Genomic DNA, 20582 nt, shown 5'->3' with positions numbered 1-20582 from the left:
TTCCAGAATCAGCATATTATTGCAAAATCATTGAGGATTTCATCATCTACTGAATATGTTATAAGATTCAGAGTGGTAAGAGCATCTGGAGAAATGATCGAGGGATGAGGCCGATAATCAGAATCAGAAATTATTTATTTATCCCGGGGGCGGGGAATTCAGTAATTACAGTTGCTCTTATACACAGTATGTAAGAATGTCAAAATATGAATAGAAAGAAGGAATAAAATGTAAAAATGAATACCAAATAAATGAAATAAAGATAAAATAATAATAAAGTATGTACAGAAGCACAGAACAGTTCGAATTGGCTATGTACAAAAGCACTGGGAATTAAGGTGATGTACACAAGAATGTCAAAGTGGTAAGGATAGTGCACAGTGTATTGCAAGGTTATTGCACAGAGTACAGGCTATTGTTCAGTGATCAGAGGAAACTGATAAGGGATCGCCGTGATCATCGGGCCCTCAGGACCCTATATTAGAAACAGACAAGCTCTGTTGCGGAAACCACTGCATGGGCTCAAAATCACATTTAAAAACCATTGTCTGTGAATATATGGATCAATGCTGGCAAAGAACAGCATGGCCATAAAGTAGAAGAAGCTGGGAGCTAAACTGCCCTGCCTGTAGTCCTGACTTTGTTTTTGATCTTGACTGAATGTCAGATGATCATAACTCATAGCCCTAGAGCTGCAAACCTTTGAAAAAGGCTGATTTTACCTCATTAGTGCGGGCAATGGCAGCATGGCTCTTTTTGGTCTGGCATATCACAATGACCGGCCTATTGTTTTGTGTTGTAGATCATCAGAAAATGATCCTGTTATCACAAGAAAACAAGCTTTGTTATATCATGATGACTTAACATAATCCATCATAATGGGGAGACAAGCTGTTTTCCCAACTAGAATAGAATAGAATAGAATAGAATAGAGTGTACTTTATTCATCCCCCAAGGGGGAAATTCAGGTGTCTGGCAGATAAAAATTTAAAAATCACATAAAACAAGTAATTCAGGTGTCTGTCAGCTCATCTCCCATTGGCTACAGAGTTCTGAAGCCTAATGGCTGCAGGGATGAATGATTTTCTGTATCTCTCAGTCCTGCAGCGCAGAGAGATGAGCCGTCCACTGCTGCTGTTTCTCTGGTCCACAAAGAAGTTGTGAAGTGGATGATCTGTGTGATTTAGAATGGCCTCTAGCTTCTTCTGTGTGCCTCTCTCCACCACAGCCCCCAGTGAGGTCCAACCTGGTCCCAATCACAATGCCAGCTCTTTTCACTTGTTTGTCCAGTCGCCTCGCATCCTTGTGTTTTATACTGCTTCCCCAGCAGACTGCAGCATAGAATAACACACTTGCCACCACAGACTGATAAATATATAAATATACAAATAAGGCAAGCTCATTTTGACAATTATACAAATAAAATGTTTGTGAATATGTTCAGAAACAAAATCATACGAATATGGTTTGAATATGTGGTGTAATATGAGGTAAACTGTGGGGTGAATGAGGTAAGGAGACTTGGAAACTCAGCCGCCTCCACTTGCTGAGGAGGCTGAGGCCCTTCAACAGGACGATACTGAGGATGTTTTATGAGTCTGTGGTGGCCAGTGCCATCCTGTTTGCTGTCGTGTGCTGGGGCAGCAGGCTGAGGGTAGCGGATGCAAACATACTAAATAAACTGATCCGTAAGGCCAGTGATGTTGTCGGGGTGGAGCTTGCCTCTCTGACGGTGGTGACAGAGAGAAGGACTCTATCAAAGCTCCACAGCATCATGGACAACATCCACCACCCTCTCTACAACATGCTGGTGAATCACAGGAGCACATTCAGCGCAAGACATCTCCCCCCTAAATGCACCATCAGACTGTATAACTCCTCCCTCTGATGACTGAACTATATTCTGTACTCTCTGTGCAATAACGTGCAATACACTGTGCAATATCCCTGCCACTTCAACACCCTGTATACCAGTGGTTCTCAGGCTCTTAGGGTTAGGATTAGAGTTAGGGTTAGGGTTATGATTAGGGTTAGGGCTAGGATTATGATTAGAGTTAGGGTTAGGGTTATGATTAGGGTTAGGATTAGGGTTAGGGTTAGGAATAGGGTTAGTATTAGGGTTATGATTAGGGTTAGGGTTAGGGTTATGATTAGGGTTAGGGTTAGGGTTATGATTAGGGTTAGGGTTAGGGTTATGATTAGGGTTAGGGTTAGGGTTATGATTAGGGTTAGGGTTAGGGTTAGGGTTAGGATTAGGGTTAGGGTTAGGATTAGGATTAGGGTTAGGATTAGGGTTAGGATTAGGGTTAGGGTTAGGGTTAGGGTTATGATTAGGGTTAGGGTTAGGGTTAGGGTTATGATTAGGGTTAAGGTTAGGGTTATGATTAGGGTTAGGGTTAGGGTTAGGGTTAGGGTTATGATTAGGGTTAGGGTTATGATTAGGGTTAGGATTAGGGTTAGGGTTAGGGTTATGATTAGGGTTAGGATTAGGGTTAGGGTTAGGGTTATGATTAGGGTTAGGTTTAGGGTTAGGGTTATGATTAGGGTTATGATTAGGGTTAGGGTTATGATTAGGGTTAGGGTTAGGGTTAGGATTAGGGTTATGATTAGGGTTAGGGTTAGGGTTATGATTAGGGTTAGGGTTATGATTAGGGTTAGGGTTAGGGTTATGATTAGGGTTAGGGTTAGGGTTAGGATTAGGGTTAGGGTTAGGATTAGGGTTATGATTAGGGTTAGGGTTAGGGTTAGGATTAGGGTTATGATTAGGGTTAGGGTTAGGATTAGGGTTAGGGTTAGGATTAGGGTTATGATTAGGGTCAGGGTTAGGGTTAGGATTAGGTTTTGGATTAGGGTTAGGGTTAGGGTTTGGGTTAGGGTTAGGGTTATGATTAGGGTTAGGGTTAGGGTTACAGTTAGGGTTAGAACCAGAACTAAACTTAAACAGAACCAGAACCAAACTCAAGCAACCAGAACCAAACCAGAACCAAACCAGAACCAAACCAGAACCAAACCAGAACCAAACCAGAACCGGAACCAAACTCAACCAGAACCCAACCAGATCCCAACCAGAACCCAACCAGAATTGAACCAGGATAGAACCAAACTAAAGCAAACAGAACCAAGTCAAGCAAACAGAACCAGAACCAGAACCAAACTCAAGCAAACTGAACCAGAACCAATTCAAGCAAACAGACCCGAACCAGAACCGATCCAGAACCGAACCAGAACCGAACCAGAACCGACAGATCCGAGTCAGAACCGAACCAGAACCGAACCAGAACCGAACCAGAACCGACAGAACCGAACCAGAACCGAACCAGAACCGAACCAGAACCGAACCAGAACCGACAGAACCGAACCAGAACCGAACCAGAACCGGAACCAAACTCAACCAGAACCCTATCAGAACCCAACCAGAACCCAACCAGAACCAGACCCGAACCAGAACCGGAACCAAACTCAACCAGAACCCTACCAGAACCCTACCAGAATCCAACCAGAACCGAACCAGAACCAGAACCGAACCAGAACCGGAACCAAACCTTACCAGAACCCTACCAGAACCCTACCAGAACCCAACCAGAATCGACCAGAACAGAACCAGGACTGAACGTAACTTAAGCAAACAGAACCAGCAAACAGAACCAGAACCCAAACCAAACTCAAGCAAACAGAACCAATTCAAGCAAACAGGACCAGAACCAGAGCTCAGAGCCGCAGCTTTTGATCATGACACATCACTAATGTACTTAATCTGTGTTGGAATTATGAGGGGGTCCTTGGACTATTTTCTCACATGTAAGGGGTCCCTGGCTCCAAAAAGTTTGAGAACCCCTGCTGTATACAATACCTTCATCCCCAGTGCTTTTGTACATAAGGAACCGTAACTATCTGCGTTTCTGTATATACTCATTATGAATCCAATTTATCTTATTTCATTCGTATTTATATCTTATTTTATTCCTTCTTTCTATTAATATTTTGACTTTTTCATACTGTGTATAAGAGTATTCTGTAACAACTGAACTTCCCCCTGGACAATGAAGTATTTCTGAAAACAGTGTCATGGTCCTTTAAATTTGGATCATTATGGGCTCTCTCCTATTGGCTACCCGCTGCTACGTCACACGACCAATCAGCGCCGTCGATGTTAGAGTGTGCCGTGACGTAGGGAGGCGTGTGTGACATTTGCTGCAAGGAGCTAGTTTACGAACAGCTAGCCGGATAAAGATGAAGAATTCAGGACGGGAATGATTGTATTTTAACTTTTAACCGATGAGCTGACGTTTGGGTCAAACTTTATAATCGTCCTCAGAGTAGAAGAGAGAGTTAATGTTAAATGTAACGATTGTTAAAACTTTCTCTGCGGTGAAACGAGTTAAATATTCGGCTAACTCTGAACATTCACTTGCACAGTAAATGTTCTGAGTTCGAGTTCAGGTGTTGTTCTGCTTTGTTGTTGTGAAATGTTAACATCATTAAGATAACTGCATTTCTTTGAGTTTGTTGTCGTGCATTATGTGAGGACGTTCGAGCTCGAGCCGACTCTGCTAACTGCGTTTTGCACACAAGGTTAAAATTAGCTTGAGCCAGCTAGCTCCCCTCACTACCTCTGCTGCAGTTTGTCACTTTCTTTCTTTATGCTGACTTCTCGGGCCAGGTGTGCAGAAAGTAGGCCAGGTGTGGAGTTGCATAGATAGAGGGTGCAGTGTGTGGTTCTGCTGTCTACTTCAGGGATTTTCTTTACTTTAGTGGAACCAGAGCTGGGATCATGCTGCTCTCCCTGGTGGTGCACACTTACTCATTGCGCTACTGGTTTCCAGCCACGATTATGCTGGGAACTGCTCCGGCTTATCTGCTGTCATGGGGAGCATGGCGTTTAATGTCGACTGTCCTACCAGACCGAGTGTACCACAAACTAGACGACCGACTGTACTGCATCTACCAGAGCATGGTCCTGTTCTTCTTTGAGAACTACACAGGAGTAGAGGTGAGTGATCCTGCACTGAACTGTTGTACAATGACAGTAAACTAGACTCAAATTCAGGCTGTTTTTACACAAAATATATAAGCATAAAGACACATGCACTATGTGAAGTGTGCATAACATAAAAACAACACAATATGCAAGACTAAATAGAGGAGGATTAGAAACTAAGCCTGAAGTACAAACTAAGAAATACTCTAATATACACCAACTATGAAATATGATAATCATAGTGATTTAAAGGTTATTTGATTTAATATACATGCAAAAAGTATTATGATTAAGAGTTAGATTTAGGGATGTAACATACACTCAACCCACGATTCAATTCAAATCCCAATTCTCTAACGATATTCAAGACAACTGGATTGAACTCAAAATTTAAATAACTATTATTTTATTTCAATTCTCAGATATGGACAGTTGCAATATATATTTTTTTTATTATATTTATTTGTAAACAAAGTAATCATTTTTCATTTTTAAGGTGTGTTGTAACTCAAATAAAACCACTGCACACTAAAATCACCATACAAAAATACCTTGTTGGAAAATGACAGTAATCTAGACTGAAATGCAGGCTTTACAGTTGCTCTTATACAAAATATAAGTATAAAGACACATGCATTATGTGAAGTGTGCAAGTAATGTGTGCATAACATAAAAACAACACAATGTGCAAGACCATATAGAGGAGGATTAGAAACTAAGCCTTAAGTACAACCTAAGAAGTACAGCAATATGCACCAAATATGAAATATGCTAATCAAATAGAATAAAATAAAATAAATATATGTAGGTTATTGGATTTCTTATACATGAAATAATTATTATGATTAAGAGTTAAGTTACATTATTTAAATAAACAGAAGAGGATAGTATTCATCAAAATGACTGTGCAGTTAGATTAATGAAGAAGAAAAAAAGTCCTCTACAGCACAAATTCTCTAGTTTACATTTAGTGTTGAATTACATCATACATAGTAAGAGATTTAAAGCTACTAGCAGTGAAATAAGTCCACTGGATAGAGTAAGTGTTTTAAAAGAGTGTAGAGTAATGAAATTTGATGACCACAGGCAGGAGTGACTTCCTTTGGGGTTCTGTGGTGCATCTTGGGGGAATGAGTCTGTCACCGTAGTCCTATGCTTCACCCGTACATCATGGAGTGGGTTTAAGAAATTGTGTTTCATATGAGTTGGTGCTTTTACCCACAAACATAAACTCTAATTATGGAAAAACAAAGATCTGCAATGTTAAAGTTTCTACGTTTGTCTAAACTTGTAAAACAAATAACTGAAGCTGGACACAGAGGCAGTTACAGAAGTGGATGAACCAGATAGAAACCAAGTAAATCTGCATTCTCCCCCCTCTATTGACGCTCCTTTCACCGTTGTTTGTTTTGTACGTTCCAGTGAGCAGATCAGCAACAGTCATAGCTGGTAAAGCGGCGTCTCTGATACTATATGATTTGTGTATGAAGTGCCTGCAATGGAGGCCACATAAACAGAATAGAAGAGATCTTTGCAATAAATCCTCTTGGGTTTATTGAAGAGCTGCAGTTTATTTTGGTTCAGCTTTCGTATGAATTGAAAAGTCAATTTAAAATGGAATAGAATCCCTGAGGAACCCTTAAGCTCCTGTGAGGAACATAAAGCTCCTGTGAGGAACTTAAAGCTCCTGTGAGGAACATAAAGCTCCTGTGAGGAACTTAAAGCTCCTGTGAGGCACATAAAGCTCCTGTGAGGAACTTAAAGCTCCTGTGAGGCACATAAAGTTCCAGTGAGGAACTTAAAGCTCCTGTGAGGAACTTAAAGCTCCTGTGAGGCACATAAAGCTCCTGTGAGGAACTTAAAGCTCCTGTGAGGCACATAAAGCTCCTGTGAGGAACTTAAAGCTCCTGTGAGGCACATAAAGTTCCAGTGAGGAACTTAAAGCTCCTGTGAGGAACTTAAAGCTCCTGTGAGGCACATAAAGCTCCTGTGAGGAACTTAAAGCTCCTGTGAGGAACATAAAGCTCCTGTGAGGAACATAAAGCTCCTGTGAGGCACATAAAGCTCCAGTGAGGAACATAAAGCTCCAGTGAGGAACATAAAGCTCCTATGAGGCACATAAAGCTCCTGTGAGGAACTTAAAGCTCCAGTGAGGCACATAAAGCTCCAGTGAGGATCTTAAAGCTCCTGTGAGGAACTTAAAGCTCCCGTGAGGAACTTAAAGCTCCTGTGAGGAACTTAAAGCTCCTGTGAGGAACTTAAAGCTCCTGTGAAGACTTGCTTTGAGAAAGACTGAAATGATCAGTGATGCCTCTTTATGACCAACAAAAGCAAACAAGAGCATCAGGGATGAGACTGATGGCTTCTATACAGTTATTTTTAATGTGTGAAACCACAGCAGCATGGTAGGTTTCTGATTTAAATGAGTTCCAGAATGCAGCTTATGTGGATCACATGAGCTTTAAAATATTCAACAAAACAAAACAAACTGATGCAAAATACTTTGAAATGGTAATCCATGATAACAGGACACTTTTCTTCTTTTCTCTGCAGATTGTGATTTATGGAGATATACCAAAGACCAAAGAGAACGTGATCTACCTGTCTAACCACCAATGTACAGGTAACGCATTTGTGCATCCTGCTTCACACTGGGTGAAATGTCAGTGTATTTTAAAGCACAGTTCACAGTAAATTAACCAGTGGTCTTTTTTTAGCTGACTGGATTATTGCAGACATGCTGGCCATCCGGCAGAGAGCTCTTGGCCACGTCAGATATGTCCTCAAAGACGGACTCAAGTGGCTCCCGCTCTACGGATGGTATTTTTCTCAGGTAATGCAACTCTGTGAGTATTTCAGTGCCATGTTGTAAAAAAAAAACTAATGTAAAGACGTGAATTGATCCACTGTTCTCATGAGGTTGTCTTTTCTTTCAGCACGGAGGAGCTTACGTGAAACGGAGCGCTAAGTTCAGTGAAAACGCGATGAAGAAGAAGCTCTTCTCTCAGACGAGATCTGGAACACCAGTAAGTGTTCAAAATAAGTATTTCAAATGAACCTCTGAGTACATGCACATCTGATCTACAAGGTGCAAATACTTTCTGCTGTCATATCAAACACAACAGATCAGATTTCAAAGGTTTACAACAGAGAGCAAGAACTTCTAAGACACTGGATTTTGATGATGAGACAAATCTTATCATCAAGTTCTCCCTTTTGTTTTCAACTCTTCAGAAATTAAAAAAGAAAAACAAACACCTTTTTGTCCTGCTTCCATTAAGTATGTTAAAGTGAATAGATTCTTATGGCTTGTATTCATAGATCAGCTGTACTCTAACTCCAGCAAAGTGAAAAGATCAGACATTTGGTGCAGGAGAGTTGAGTTGCAGTAGACTTTCAAAAGTCTCACTGTTACTTTTTTTGGATTGAAGTGTTTGTTGTTGCTGTGTCTGTGTTTGTTTTAATATGTCTGTGTGTGCTTGCTTGTGTTCAGCAGAAACTCTGTCTTGGTCCTCAGTGCCCAAACTTTGAGTAAAGATGTGATAACTTCTCTCGATGACAAAGATTCTTCAAATTAAACTGAGGATGTAACATTTGTGGGTTCTGTGAAAAAAGCAGTGAACTCAATTAGACTGCAGTTTATAATTAACACCTCTCAAAGAGATTGGTACGATAAAACTCTGCCAGTAATTCAAGAGCTTAGCCATGAACACAACACAACTGCTGCTAATATATTTCATGATTTCGACATGAGGGAAAGTTCTTATCTGTTCAAAAAACTTTTGTGTGCTCTATATTTTGCAGAACATTCATAACCGTTTCTTATCACACCTTTTTTTTTAAACTCTTCATCTCTTATAACAACACAGTTCAATGTGTGAAAGAGGAACAGTAAAAGGTTCAGACATGAGGCTCAGTCCACATCTCCAAAATCTCAGTTTCACTTCTGCTCTCATTCAAACTGATTCAAAAGAACAAGGCTTGAAAAACTTTGTACCATGTGATCCACTTAAGTTCATCACATCGTTGATGTCCGTGTTTCCAGTTCAACAGATCCTGCAAATGTTACAAGTGGCAATTTAGCGGAGATGAGATGAACAAACTGTGAATACTCTTTGATCTTCTGTGTTCTTCTTCCCACAGATGTACCTTGTTATCTTCCCTGAAGGAACCCGCTATAATCCAGAGCTGAAGAATGTTATCGCTGACAGTCAGGCTTTTGCTACGAAAGAAGGTACTGGCACCATGGCAGCCGTTTTCTGCTCTGCTACCGCCTACTAACTCAGCACGGCCCACTCAGTCTGGAAAACAGCTGACTCAGTGTTGCTGTGTGACCTGTTGTAACCTTTTGAAGCTACTATTTCCCCAATGAGCGTCACGTGAATCCAGATTTGATTGGTCATGATATCAAAGTTGAGTGTTTTGGTTTAATATAAGAATATTAGAATTAAAAAAAATAAAATTAACATCAGATTTGGATTATTGTTGTGCAAGAATCAAAGTGTTCAGAATTAAATGGACTCACTGTTGATCAATTAAAACAAAAATATATAATGACTGGCTAATATTACTGAAATAACAAGTTTGAAGAGGATATCTGGATGTTTTAATATTTTTGCAGTATTAAGAAGTTAAATTAACTAATTGTAACATTTTTATTAAACTTAAAAATCATTATTTTACATCAACATGATTTTTAGAAAGCCTCTGTGCAGCTTGGTGTTGAGGTTGTGTCACAAACGGCCTCCATCCTGCAGAGATTAAGCCTATCTCTGGACCGCAGCTCTGAATATCACCTTCCCCCATTAATCCAAATAAATCGCTCTGGATAGCCGACATGTGCACATGACATTATCTGCTATTAGTGAGGTATTAGTGAGCAGACTGCGGTGCCACATTCACAGAGTAGTTGCTGTAGTTGAACCTAACACAAACATTTCTCTAGAACTGCTGTATTTTAAACCTTCACTGTTAAAAACATATATATATTTTTATATATATATGGTTGTGATTTAGAAAGCAGAGTTTACAGGAAATGAGGAAGATGAGAGAGATGATGTGAAATAAATAAGATATACACTTGAGTATAACCTTAGAATGATATTGTTGTATTCCTGTTGTATTTAAAGTCATAATTTAATCTCTTTTCCACAGGGCTTGCTGCTTTAAAGCACACACTTACACCCAGAATGAGGGCCTCTCACATAGCCTTGGATTCCATGAAGGACCACCTGGACGCAGTGTATGACGTCACGGTGGCCTACGAGGGGACACTGGACGCCTCTGGTCGGAGAACACCTGCTCCATCAATGCCAGGTAAACATTATTTAAAGGAGAAGACTGAGACGGCTTTAAGGAGCTTTATTTATCTAACCTGGTTTCACACTGTCGTCTGTGTCACCATGCCACAAACTGAGGATGTGATACGATTCACAATGAGTTGTTCAAGAGAACATTTTCTCACAGTTGTTTTTAAAAATTAGATTGAAGGCAGACTATTGAAAAAAGAAAACTTGTTTCAAAAATATATTTATTTTCAAAATGAAATAATCTATTGTTCCAAGGTGGCGTGTTAAAAGTTGAACAGATCTTGTTTTTCTTTCTAAAAGTCAAACAGAAATCGCTCTTTCTAAATTGGAAATATATAATGATGTTGTTTGCAGTCTTCAGGCTCCAATGTCTAGCCTTCAGACTGAAAGACTTCAGCTTAAATTATTGAAAGTATTGAGCTCATCCACCATGTCTGCTATCCCTTGATACAGAAACTGATACAAGCAACACATGAATATCTGAAAAGATAAATTGCTCTCATACTGACTCATGCAACTTTTGTAGATATTTGTATGTTTGAAGAAAATCAGCCCACATGGTGCAGGAATAATGAAGGAATTGTTTGAAGTTTGCAAACACTTCGTCTCACCAGTCACCTCCATAGTGATCTGTTCCGCCTGGTCACACTCTGTTCCTGTTTTGACTTATGCAAACATGCAGTCAGTAATTAGAGGGAAACATGTTGTGGTAACAGTCACTGCCAAAAGCCCTATTCACAGAAGCGTTATTAAAATATGCACAAACAAACACAGATGTTAGTGTTAAGTGTAAATACATGCAGAGTACAGTTTTCATCTGACTGTGATCAAATCAGCCGGGTGGATGAAATCTGCAGCTCTTATGTGTTACAGACTTTTTGGGACTGTCTGCCTTTATTAACCAGGACAGCTGAGAGAGACAGGAGAGAGAGGGGGGGTGACACTGAGGGGGGTCAAGCCTGCGACTAGTCTACTGCATCAAGGATTATGGCCTCTGAATATGAGGCTCCTTTTCTGCCATCTGCACTAAAGCTGCAGCTTTTTTTTTTTTTTTTTATGATTTACAATTTATTGCTTTTTTCATTTTTTTTTTGCAACATACATTTACAGATATTCATAAACGCACAAAACAGAAAACAATTGTGTATCTGCTTCAGTCAACAAACAGAAAAATATATAATAATAATAAGAATAAGAATATTAATAGACAAATAAAATTGCAACAAAATAGTGATAATGAAAATAAAGAAAAGGACAAAAAGATAAAATATTTAAATAAAAAATAAAAAAAAACAAAAGTCATAATAAAATGTATACTGTGTTTAAAGCTGCAGCTTTAAATCTCTCCTCGCATACATTAATACAATCATTGATTTAACTCATGGCATAGTGCCCCTTCACTTTTAATGTCCTCTATTTGTTGACTAACTCACGAGACCTTCCAGATAATTTGCATATTGTGATTCGATTTTTTTGCTGCTGGCAGAATCAGCATTGAAAATGTGCATAAAAAGGATGAACGGACACACGCATGTAAAGTAATCCAATATAATTTTTCATCAGATGTGAGACAGACTCTCAGCACGCAGCAGCTGCAGTCTGCCTCTACTCTGTTAATCAGGGTACGCATAGACACACAGGCGTCATTATCAATCCTGCAGCATTGTGTGCTCCCCCTCACCGCTTAATCTGGTAGCAAACATTACCTATTAACAGCCGTGTCTTCCTGTCAACAGTATGACTCTGTGTTTTGGAGTTTTTGATTATTCTCCGAGTCCCCTGTTGTTCCACAAACACAGTTTGAATGTGAGAAAACATCCCGTTTCAGTCGGGAATAAACATCGATGTGTTTCTAGAAAACAGAACAGAGAGAATAGAAAAGCTTTCCTCTCATCACGCACTTCCTGCTCTCATGTGGAGAAGGTGACTTTAGTGATTCCAAGAGGAGGTGGAAGTGACTCGAGCTACGAACTCTCTTTGTTTTCGTTATTGACGGTCTTTCTGTTTTTATATCTGAAGACATGTTTCTTATCAGTGTGGACTACTGAAATCATTTCAACATAAGTTGATAAAACAAACACTGAGGTAAGGGTTTTAGGAAGAGAGTGAAAATAGACTTTATATCGAAGAAGGTATTCCACTCTTAATTATAAAGTCATAACAGGAAACAGGAAAGTTAGATAATACTCTTACTTAGTTATTGAACATGTTTCAGTGACCTACAATACCTGACAAACACACGCACACCAGGTACTTGTGTAATACACCTTTAAAAAACATAATCTAGGTTAAAATAATAAGTTGATGCCACATTTCAAGTCGCAGTGCTCCGACTGCTCCTATTACTTCTCAACAAATGGCCTCGCAGCTGAAAGAGATCAAAAGTTGATTTATTTTCTTTTTCTTGAATGACCAAAGTTTATTATTTTCCAAATTTTTACAACATCACAAAACAAAAACTGACAAAACGCATTATCCACCCAGGACAATCAACAACGACAACAAAGAAACCGATCTGACAAATCAATCAAAAGAATAAAATTACAAATAGACAAGTGAGTAAATCAAAATAATAACATTAATGGAATAAATAAATCAAAATAATAATAATACATAACTTAAAGAAAGGTACACTGACTTTTGCATCAAATGTGTTGTCTACTATTTACAGACTGTAGTACAAACATCAAACTACAGGGGGTTGTAAGTCTACAACCCCAAACCAAATTTAGACAAGCTTGTAGATTTAGAAGTCTGCGGCATGTTTACATTTTTCCATTCAGAATTTGTTGGGGTTAGTTAACACAAAATTAAATTAAATAAAATTTAAAGGGTTTCCTTGAACTTCTCTTTCTTGACTGAAATGATCAGTAATTCTCTAAGTGTGAATCCCAATGCTTTAAAAAACTTTATATAATTCAAACACACACTCATGATCTTCATACCTGAGGGAGATGATTCAGTTCCCTGTGTGAATAACTTCTTCAGAATTCACTCTCTGAGAACTGAAACCAGTTTGTATCTTTGGGTCTGAGGCTCCTTTTCTAAAAGGGGATCTGGAGAATGTTGTGACTGGAAAAAAATGTGGACTCAAATTGATTTTACTAATTGTACAAAAAGTTTTCTACTATCTCAACATTTTCCTCTACAACAAAGACACTCCATTCCTCCAACATCTCAGCAAAGATATTTCAAATCTTATTCGAAAATTAAATCAATAGTTCCCAGTGACTATCAAACAGTACTTTTGCTTGAATTTCCAATCCCTATTATTTAGATTACTGTTCACTTGATTGTTTTTTCCCTTTAACTTTATTATTTTCAGAACAATACAAACCATCTTAACGCACACATTTATATTGGTACATACACATGCACTCTTGCTCAAACATACACATATAAACATAAACAGTGTGCAAACATTTCTGATGTAAATCTACTTGCATTATTTTGAATGTCACAGTTAGTTCCTTTGCTTTGAGAAATCAGGTTTTATGTATTTTTTAAATAAAAAATCTCTGACAAAAAGGTACCTGAACACACCTTGAGTGCTCCAAGTCAAATTCTGTTTTTAACTTTTAAAGCTTTGCATCCTTCCATTATTGCACACATTGTTGTACACTATTTGCCCATTGTCTGAATGTGTAGTCTGGGGTCCCTGGTTTCAATTATTATTATGAATTAGGACTTTAACCTCTCTCCAGATTATATTTCCTACTTACTATACACCAGACTTCCACAGTAAATGTAGTAATTGTGTGCAAAAACGTTGTGCATGACATCCCTCTATGTTTGGTTTAGTATCTCTCCATACACCAGTAAACAGGAGTCCAGAGCTGTTCAGAATAAAACTCCTGTAGGTTTTGTAAAGCCAATCAATACCACCTTTGTTTTCTTTAGAGCTTGTAGTAGAGTGTAATATTTTCTAGCCTTCTTTCCTCAGATGAATCATGAGAATTGAGAAGGTGAAATACTTAAATAGATACAAAATTCTTAGTAATATATCTTCATCTTTAATCATTTCTATTTTGGAGCTAAAGATCAACAAAAGCATCGACAACCTAGTCGTTTTAAATTCAGTCAAATGAACATTATAATAAGAAATCCTCCACCATTATCTACCTCATATGTTAATGAATCATCCCCCTGCTGCTCTCAGGAGCTGTTCAGTCTCTTTGTTTGCAGACGACTTGATGTATTTATGTTCGCCTCGCTCTTATTTTCAGCTTCACTGGAGTTTATTATCCAGGTTTTGTTTTCAGCTACTGAGCAAAGAGTTGATTTCCTTCATCAACACTCATGACCTGCAGAGAAAGATCATCCGCCTTTTAGTGGGTTAAGCTCTTATTTATGAATGCTTAACAGTGTTATTATTCCTCAGTGCCAAGCACCTGTTTGGCACTCTCCTCCATGTATGAGGAAGGAAGGCAGTCTTTCTTCTAAGATTGACTCTGGCCTCTTCATGTGTGTTTTCATGCCCCCCCATCCACCCACACAGTCGATGTTTATTGAACTGTCACAGATTGTCTTTGAAGGTCAATTTAAGTCTCTGCAGCAGCTGATTGAAACGCTCTCTCCACCAGCGAAGCAATCTTTCACTGTTGACTTCGATCAGGTTTCCTCTTCTGGCAACAGTGCCAGGTTTCCTGATAATATAGCGTGTTGTGGAAACAGGAACTTGGAGGTCTCTGGGGATACACGTGTAGCCTTGAGCGTTCACACTTGGTTACATTTTTATGTTTGACCTTCTCAGGCTCTTTGGTTTTCTTGGTTTTCAAGGCTTGACACTGAAAACATCTTCTGACTTATTTCAGGAGCATTTATCTGCCAAAGCTGATCTCTTATATCTCACATGAATAAATAATCATTCATTGAACCTCTGAGTAATTAGCCGGATTTCTAATTTTAAATTAGTCTCAACTGACTGATGACTTTCCTCTCTTTGACATAATATATATAGTAGATCTACTTATCTGTCAGGCTGAGTCCTAGTTGTTCAGCAGGTTGACCAACAAGCCATTACAGATTTTCATCTTAACTATTTGAATCAAAGGGACCTGGCATCACAGCGTCATCGACTCTCAGTGTCGCCTGGTGTTGATTTTAAGTGCTTACTCTACGTGCCGTCTCGCTGAAAGGGCTTTCCTGTTTTTGTTTAGTCTGTTTATTTTCTGTGTTTGACAGAATTCCTGTGCAGAGAATGTCCCCGTGTCCACATACACTTCGACCGCGTGGACATAAAGGAAATTCCTACAGAGCCACTGTTCTTCCGCAGGTGGCTGCACGAGCGTTTTGAAATCAAGGACCGGTAAGTGTGTGGGCGGAACAATCAATCATGTTGGAATTGCATGTTATTCAACCAGCATGTAAACTTAAGTGAGATTTGTAAATGCTTTGTTTTCTCACGACATCAGTTGAGCCTAGATATTATCTGAGCTTCTTTGTGACTCATAAAAAAAAAATGGAAATGAAAGTTGTCTCGATTATTATAAACATAAAGTTTAGTGTACTTTCCTCTGCTGGAGACAAAGGGTTCTGATCTGTGGAGTCATAACAGAGCGGAGCACATAGCTGGGGGAAATATGAAAGTCTTGTTTAAAGATAAATATCTGATTCATGTAGGAGTCGAATCCAGGCAAGGACGCACGATTTTATCACCATCATATCCATACTGGCAAATAATAGCTTAAAAGATGTATCATCGATATCGGGAGAAATTAAAGACTCTGATATGTATCACCAGTTAGGTTATGCTTTAATTATGTTCATGCAGTTACAGCTTATGCACACCAATAACGAGCCTCAACATGACATCTGTATGGAAGGATTTTAAAGTGTCGGACACACCACTGAATGCATCTATCATTCATGTGAGAATCGAATGTTTCTCTTGTTAATTCAAAAGCAAATAGACTGTCACAATGAGAGTGACAGGATTATACAGGAGAGACTTTGTTTTCTGTACACTGAAAAAAGGGTGTGTATAGATCGGGTATAACAGGAGTTTGGAAATGTCAGATATCGGCAGATATCCAGTAGCGTGCGCCCCCAAATCAGGAAGTCGGATTCTTTCTTTTTTCACTTGATTAACAATAAACACAAACAATCATGGAGGTCATTTAAAAGATACTAGTCTACTAAATATTGGTAACAAATGAGACAAAGATTTATTGGCTAAATCTTGAACACTGTTGATGACTGTCTTTTTTTGATTAAATGTAATTTTTGCAGGGAAAAAATCGCCTTTTTGGATTTTTACATTTGTTTCATTGTTTTGTTGGCTAAAACTCAATCAATCAATCTTTATTTGTATAGCACCAAATCACAACAAACGTTGTCTCAGGAAGCTTTTACAAACATAGGAGGTCTAGACCACTCTATGTCAAATTATGAACAGAGACCCAACTTCAAGACAGGGTAAGACTCAGTCTGACCCCACCTTAATCCATCATGAGCATCGCACATCGCAGTATTTAGCTAGTTACAGTGGCGAGGAAAAACTTCCTTTTTAACAGGCAGAAACCTCAGGCAGAACCAGACTCATGTTAGACAGCCATCATGCCTGGACCAAGTTGGGTCTGGAAAGACAGCTAGAGGGGAGTAAGAGAGAGAGGTGATAGTGATGAGACGAGTAGTCTATAAAACTGAATGAGTTAATGCTCAAAATGTTAACTACCTATGGTATTCAGTCACCAGTCAATCATTTTCTTAACCGATGAATTATTAAACCAGTTTACAGATAATGATAATCATTGTTAAGTTTTATATGGGTCACATCACACCCCGTTCTATGAGGAAGTAGTGCTGGCTTCCCAGCCAATCAGGACGATGTAGTAGGGGCTGCCTCTCAACCAATCAGGACAAAAGGTGGGAGAGTAGCTCTGATTGGTCCGTGATGACGGGAGCGAGGGGAATAATAACATTGTTTGATTCAAAGGCTTTGGAAAACAGAGATTTGGCCATTATCTCAAATTACTACAATTACTGATGAGTACCGATGGGTATTATGACTTTTTTTTCCAAATCTAGTAGAAAAAAAGAATCATTTTTAACCCCATTCCTACCAACTGCACCTTTTAAAGAAGACTTTTGAATTAAAAGCTATCGTCTCAAATACATTGTTGTAGAAAGTGATGAGATATTGAGCTAATTCTAAACTGCACCAGCAGACAAACAAACAGCTCTGATGTGGTTGCGTTCAGACTTTCTGCTGCAGTTGTCGTAAAAATCCTGATATGAACTTTGGTCGGACACGTTCCTCCAATATGTCGATTCCCTTTTGTGGCCCTTGTGCATTTCTGAGGCCGGCTGAATCCCTAAGAGAGTAATCCGTCTTCTTTACAGGCTGCTGACCGACTTCTACGAGACGGAGGACAAATTATGCAAGTTCCCAGGAGAAGGGAAAATTTCTTCTCTGCACCTCTCTAAAACCCTCCCATCAGTGATGATCCTGGGGGGGCTGACACTGCCATTACTGCTGACGGAGAGCGGCAGGAAACTGTACCTGAGGACCTGGGTGTACGGGACGCTGCTGGGCTGGCTGTGGGTGAATGTTTTTCCTTAACGAACAGAGCAGGGGGGGCTGCCACAATGATAGCACAACAGACATGAGAGAGGAGGCGCCGCCATGTTTTTTCCTGCATCACAACGACACGAGGTGTGTTTCTAATGCAGAGCTGCAGCGTCTGATAAGAGGCTCGGAGATTTAGCCAACATGTCTGGCTCACCGGTGACGTGAGCGGAAAAGCTGAAACCGAGATGGGGAGAGATATTGAGCTTTTTGTGCTATGTGTTCCCTCGCATTCTTTGGATTCGCAGCCTGAAATGATGAGGAAAATTAAAGATCTGTCAAAAAAGTTTTAGATAAAGCTAAAGTAACCAAGATGATCTCTACTATGGAATAGATTTAAAAAATATATACTTATTCTATTTATCGTAAATACTTCCCCCTTTATTAGATTTAGCCAAATTAGGTCTCTTGCATGCTCACTCTTCCATCAAACATTGGCCACCTTTAAAGCTCGTGTACGACATACATTTAAAAACAGAGTGTAGAGTACTTTCAAAACAACTTTAATGATCACAATCAGCTGCTGTGTTACTGACACGGTGTAGGAGATCATTAAGTGTGAAGTGCACTGACTCTTTGACATTGGTTTTAATGCTCTCTTATTTATGCCAAGTCCCCGTGTCAGGACGGTGATGCACTTTGCTCATTTAACGTGAAGTTTTTTACATTCGTAGAACAAACAGAAAAAACATACCGTCTTCTTCAGAGACTCCTCAACATGTCACCAGCTGCATTGTTTACCATAAAAACTCATAATGACTTTGTTTTGTACTGATAATGAATGTAGCCGTAAAAACATGTATCTATGTATGTCCCTAAATGTTTCTTTTAATTTACAACATCCCATATTTTCCAATTTCACTTCAACATTCTAGTCTTACCATCCTAATTGTTTGCTCATATTGAGGATGTGTGTTCAAAAAAAAAACGTTCTACCAATGTAAAATATTTCTTTAACCTCAAATGTCAATCGTTGCCAAAACCGTACATCTTTACAGCAATGTTCTACCAGTGTTTTGAGTTGAGCAATACTTCTTTTAATGCCAGCAGAGAAACTTGTCTTTGTTTATTGTTTGTTTTGTCTAAATATGTTAGAGTGATTTTGTTTTTATGTTTTATCCGAGGTCCATAACTTTGAAATGCAGTTGTTACGTATGTTTCAGCTCACATGAAAGTATCTACCAAGCAAAAAAAAGCTGATGAAGCCATGTTAACAGTTTGTCACAGGTTCCTGTGCACTCAAAGCCATTTGTATTATAATTATCACTGTAATGTGTAATGCACTGTACGTACGTTATTGTTGTTGTTTACTGTATGAACCATTGCATTTTCCACAAGTCACTTTACATATTTGTCGTCTCGTCTTCCTCTAAGTTTAGTCTTTGATATGTTCTCCTCATGCTGATGGTTCATGGTTGGTCCATGATCCTCCAGTACCTCACTTGAATAATCCTTCCTTGTTCTTAAATGACCCTCGTCAGCCATTTTATAGTCATTTGTATCCTGACCAGATCAGACTGTAACTCATCAGGAAACTCTGTAGACAGTATTTAAATGCCAATGGATTTTGGAAATGTGTGCCTTCTCTTTGGAGGAGTTGGTCCTCAGCCCTGTCAGAGGGTCACAGTAGCTCTTTTCCAACAAGTGACTGCGCAGAGACTCTCTGCTGGAGCTGCTACTCTCTGCAGCATGTGGTCACGTTGTCTACAGTTCATAGTGGCTTATTTTGCTCTAAGAATGCATTTATTTACACTTTTTGAGGACTATAATAAAATGATGAAACCTTTAATGTGTGTAAGTTTTGAAAATGGAGATCAGAGTAAAATAAAGTTTTTTTTCTTTGCGATGAGTCAAGTTTCCTTTCTGTTTCTCCATCATCAACATCAAAAAAATGGAAACTTTAAGACTGGAACGCAGAAAACAAATTGATCCACACACCACTGGGACAAACATTTTTTTACAGGACTGTAGAGACATACAAAGTATTTAGAATCAAAAATGTATTCCAAATAAGCTGTATTTAACTCATCCCACCACAAATGGAAGTAATTTGCATATTTTTCTTTGAGGTAACACTGAATCCTTAGAAGCAATTAAAAATGAATTATACAGTAAGCACGGGCTTAGACAGATCTTAACTGTTCTGTCAATACTGACCTTCAAGCCCTTTACCACACTGCTCTGTTTCTGCACCTTGTCGCACCACGTCTGTATTCAGTACAGGAGAAACAACAGACTACAACCAATTTTCTCTGCAAACCATTTTAATAACTTTAGAAAACAACGTATAGTACATAACGTATAGTTCACATATAGTATATAGTATTCATAAGAACAATAATTTGGCACAAAAGCACAAAAAAGATCCATAAAAATACATACACAGTGAGATGCAAGCATCCAAAAAACAGCCAAGAAACAAAATGACGTGACCATTATGACAAAGCTATTTGAGTCAAGAGGTAAGTTGAGTTAAAAAATATGTTTAAATAGAGGAATGGATAAATGATGCATATTATGATTCAGAGTCTCCGCTCTGTGACCTAGTCACAAAACTTGCCTTTGCTTTCAGTCCCCAGAGTGCGTCTTGAAATGGGTTAAAAGAGTTTTAGATATGCTTCTCCTGCAGCCTGGAACCTGTTGCAGGAGAGCCTGGGTTGGAGTGAGCTTCTCTTTAAATGTTTTTTAAAGCAGAAGGCTCTTGAGGAAGATGCTTCAGTTTGTA

General features: G+C 38.9%; 1 protein-coding gene across 1 annotated transcript; it reads left to right on the top strand.

Annotated features, from left to right (window-relative positions):
- The first annotated feature begins 4122 nt into the window (after nt 1–4122).
- Nucleotides 4123–19700, top strand: agpat5 (1-acylglycerol-3-phosphate O-acyltransferase 5 (lysophosphatidic acid acyltransferase, epsilon)). The gene is made up of 8 exons (XM_034681651.1): nt 4123–4990; nt 7532–7601; nt 7696–7811; nt 7915–8004; nt 9122–9212; nt 10133–10294; nt 15472–15595; nt 17632–19700. Exons 1-8 carry the CDS (start codon nt 4772–4774, stop codon nt 17849–17851), a joined length of 1092 nt encoding a protein of 363 aa, XP_034537542.1. The 5' UTR covers nt 4123–4771; the 3' UTR covers nt 17852–19700.
- Nucleotides 19701–20582: the final 882 nt, after the last annotated feature.

The sequence above is a fragment of the Notolabrus celidotus genome, chromosome 4 (genome assembly GCF_009762535.1).
Source record: "Notolabrus celidotus isolate fNotCel1 chromosome 4, fNotCel1.pri, whole genome shotgun sequence".
NCBI lineage: Eukaryota > Metazoa > Chordata > Actinopteri > Labriformes > Labridae > Notolabrus > Notolabrus celidotus.
This window is presented reverse-complemented; position numbering and strand designations above follow the sequence as displayed.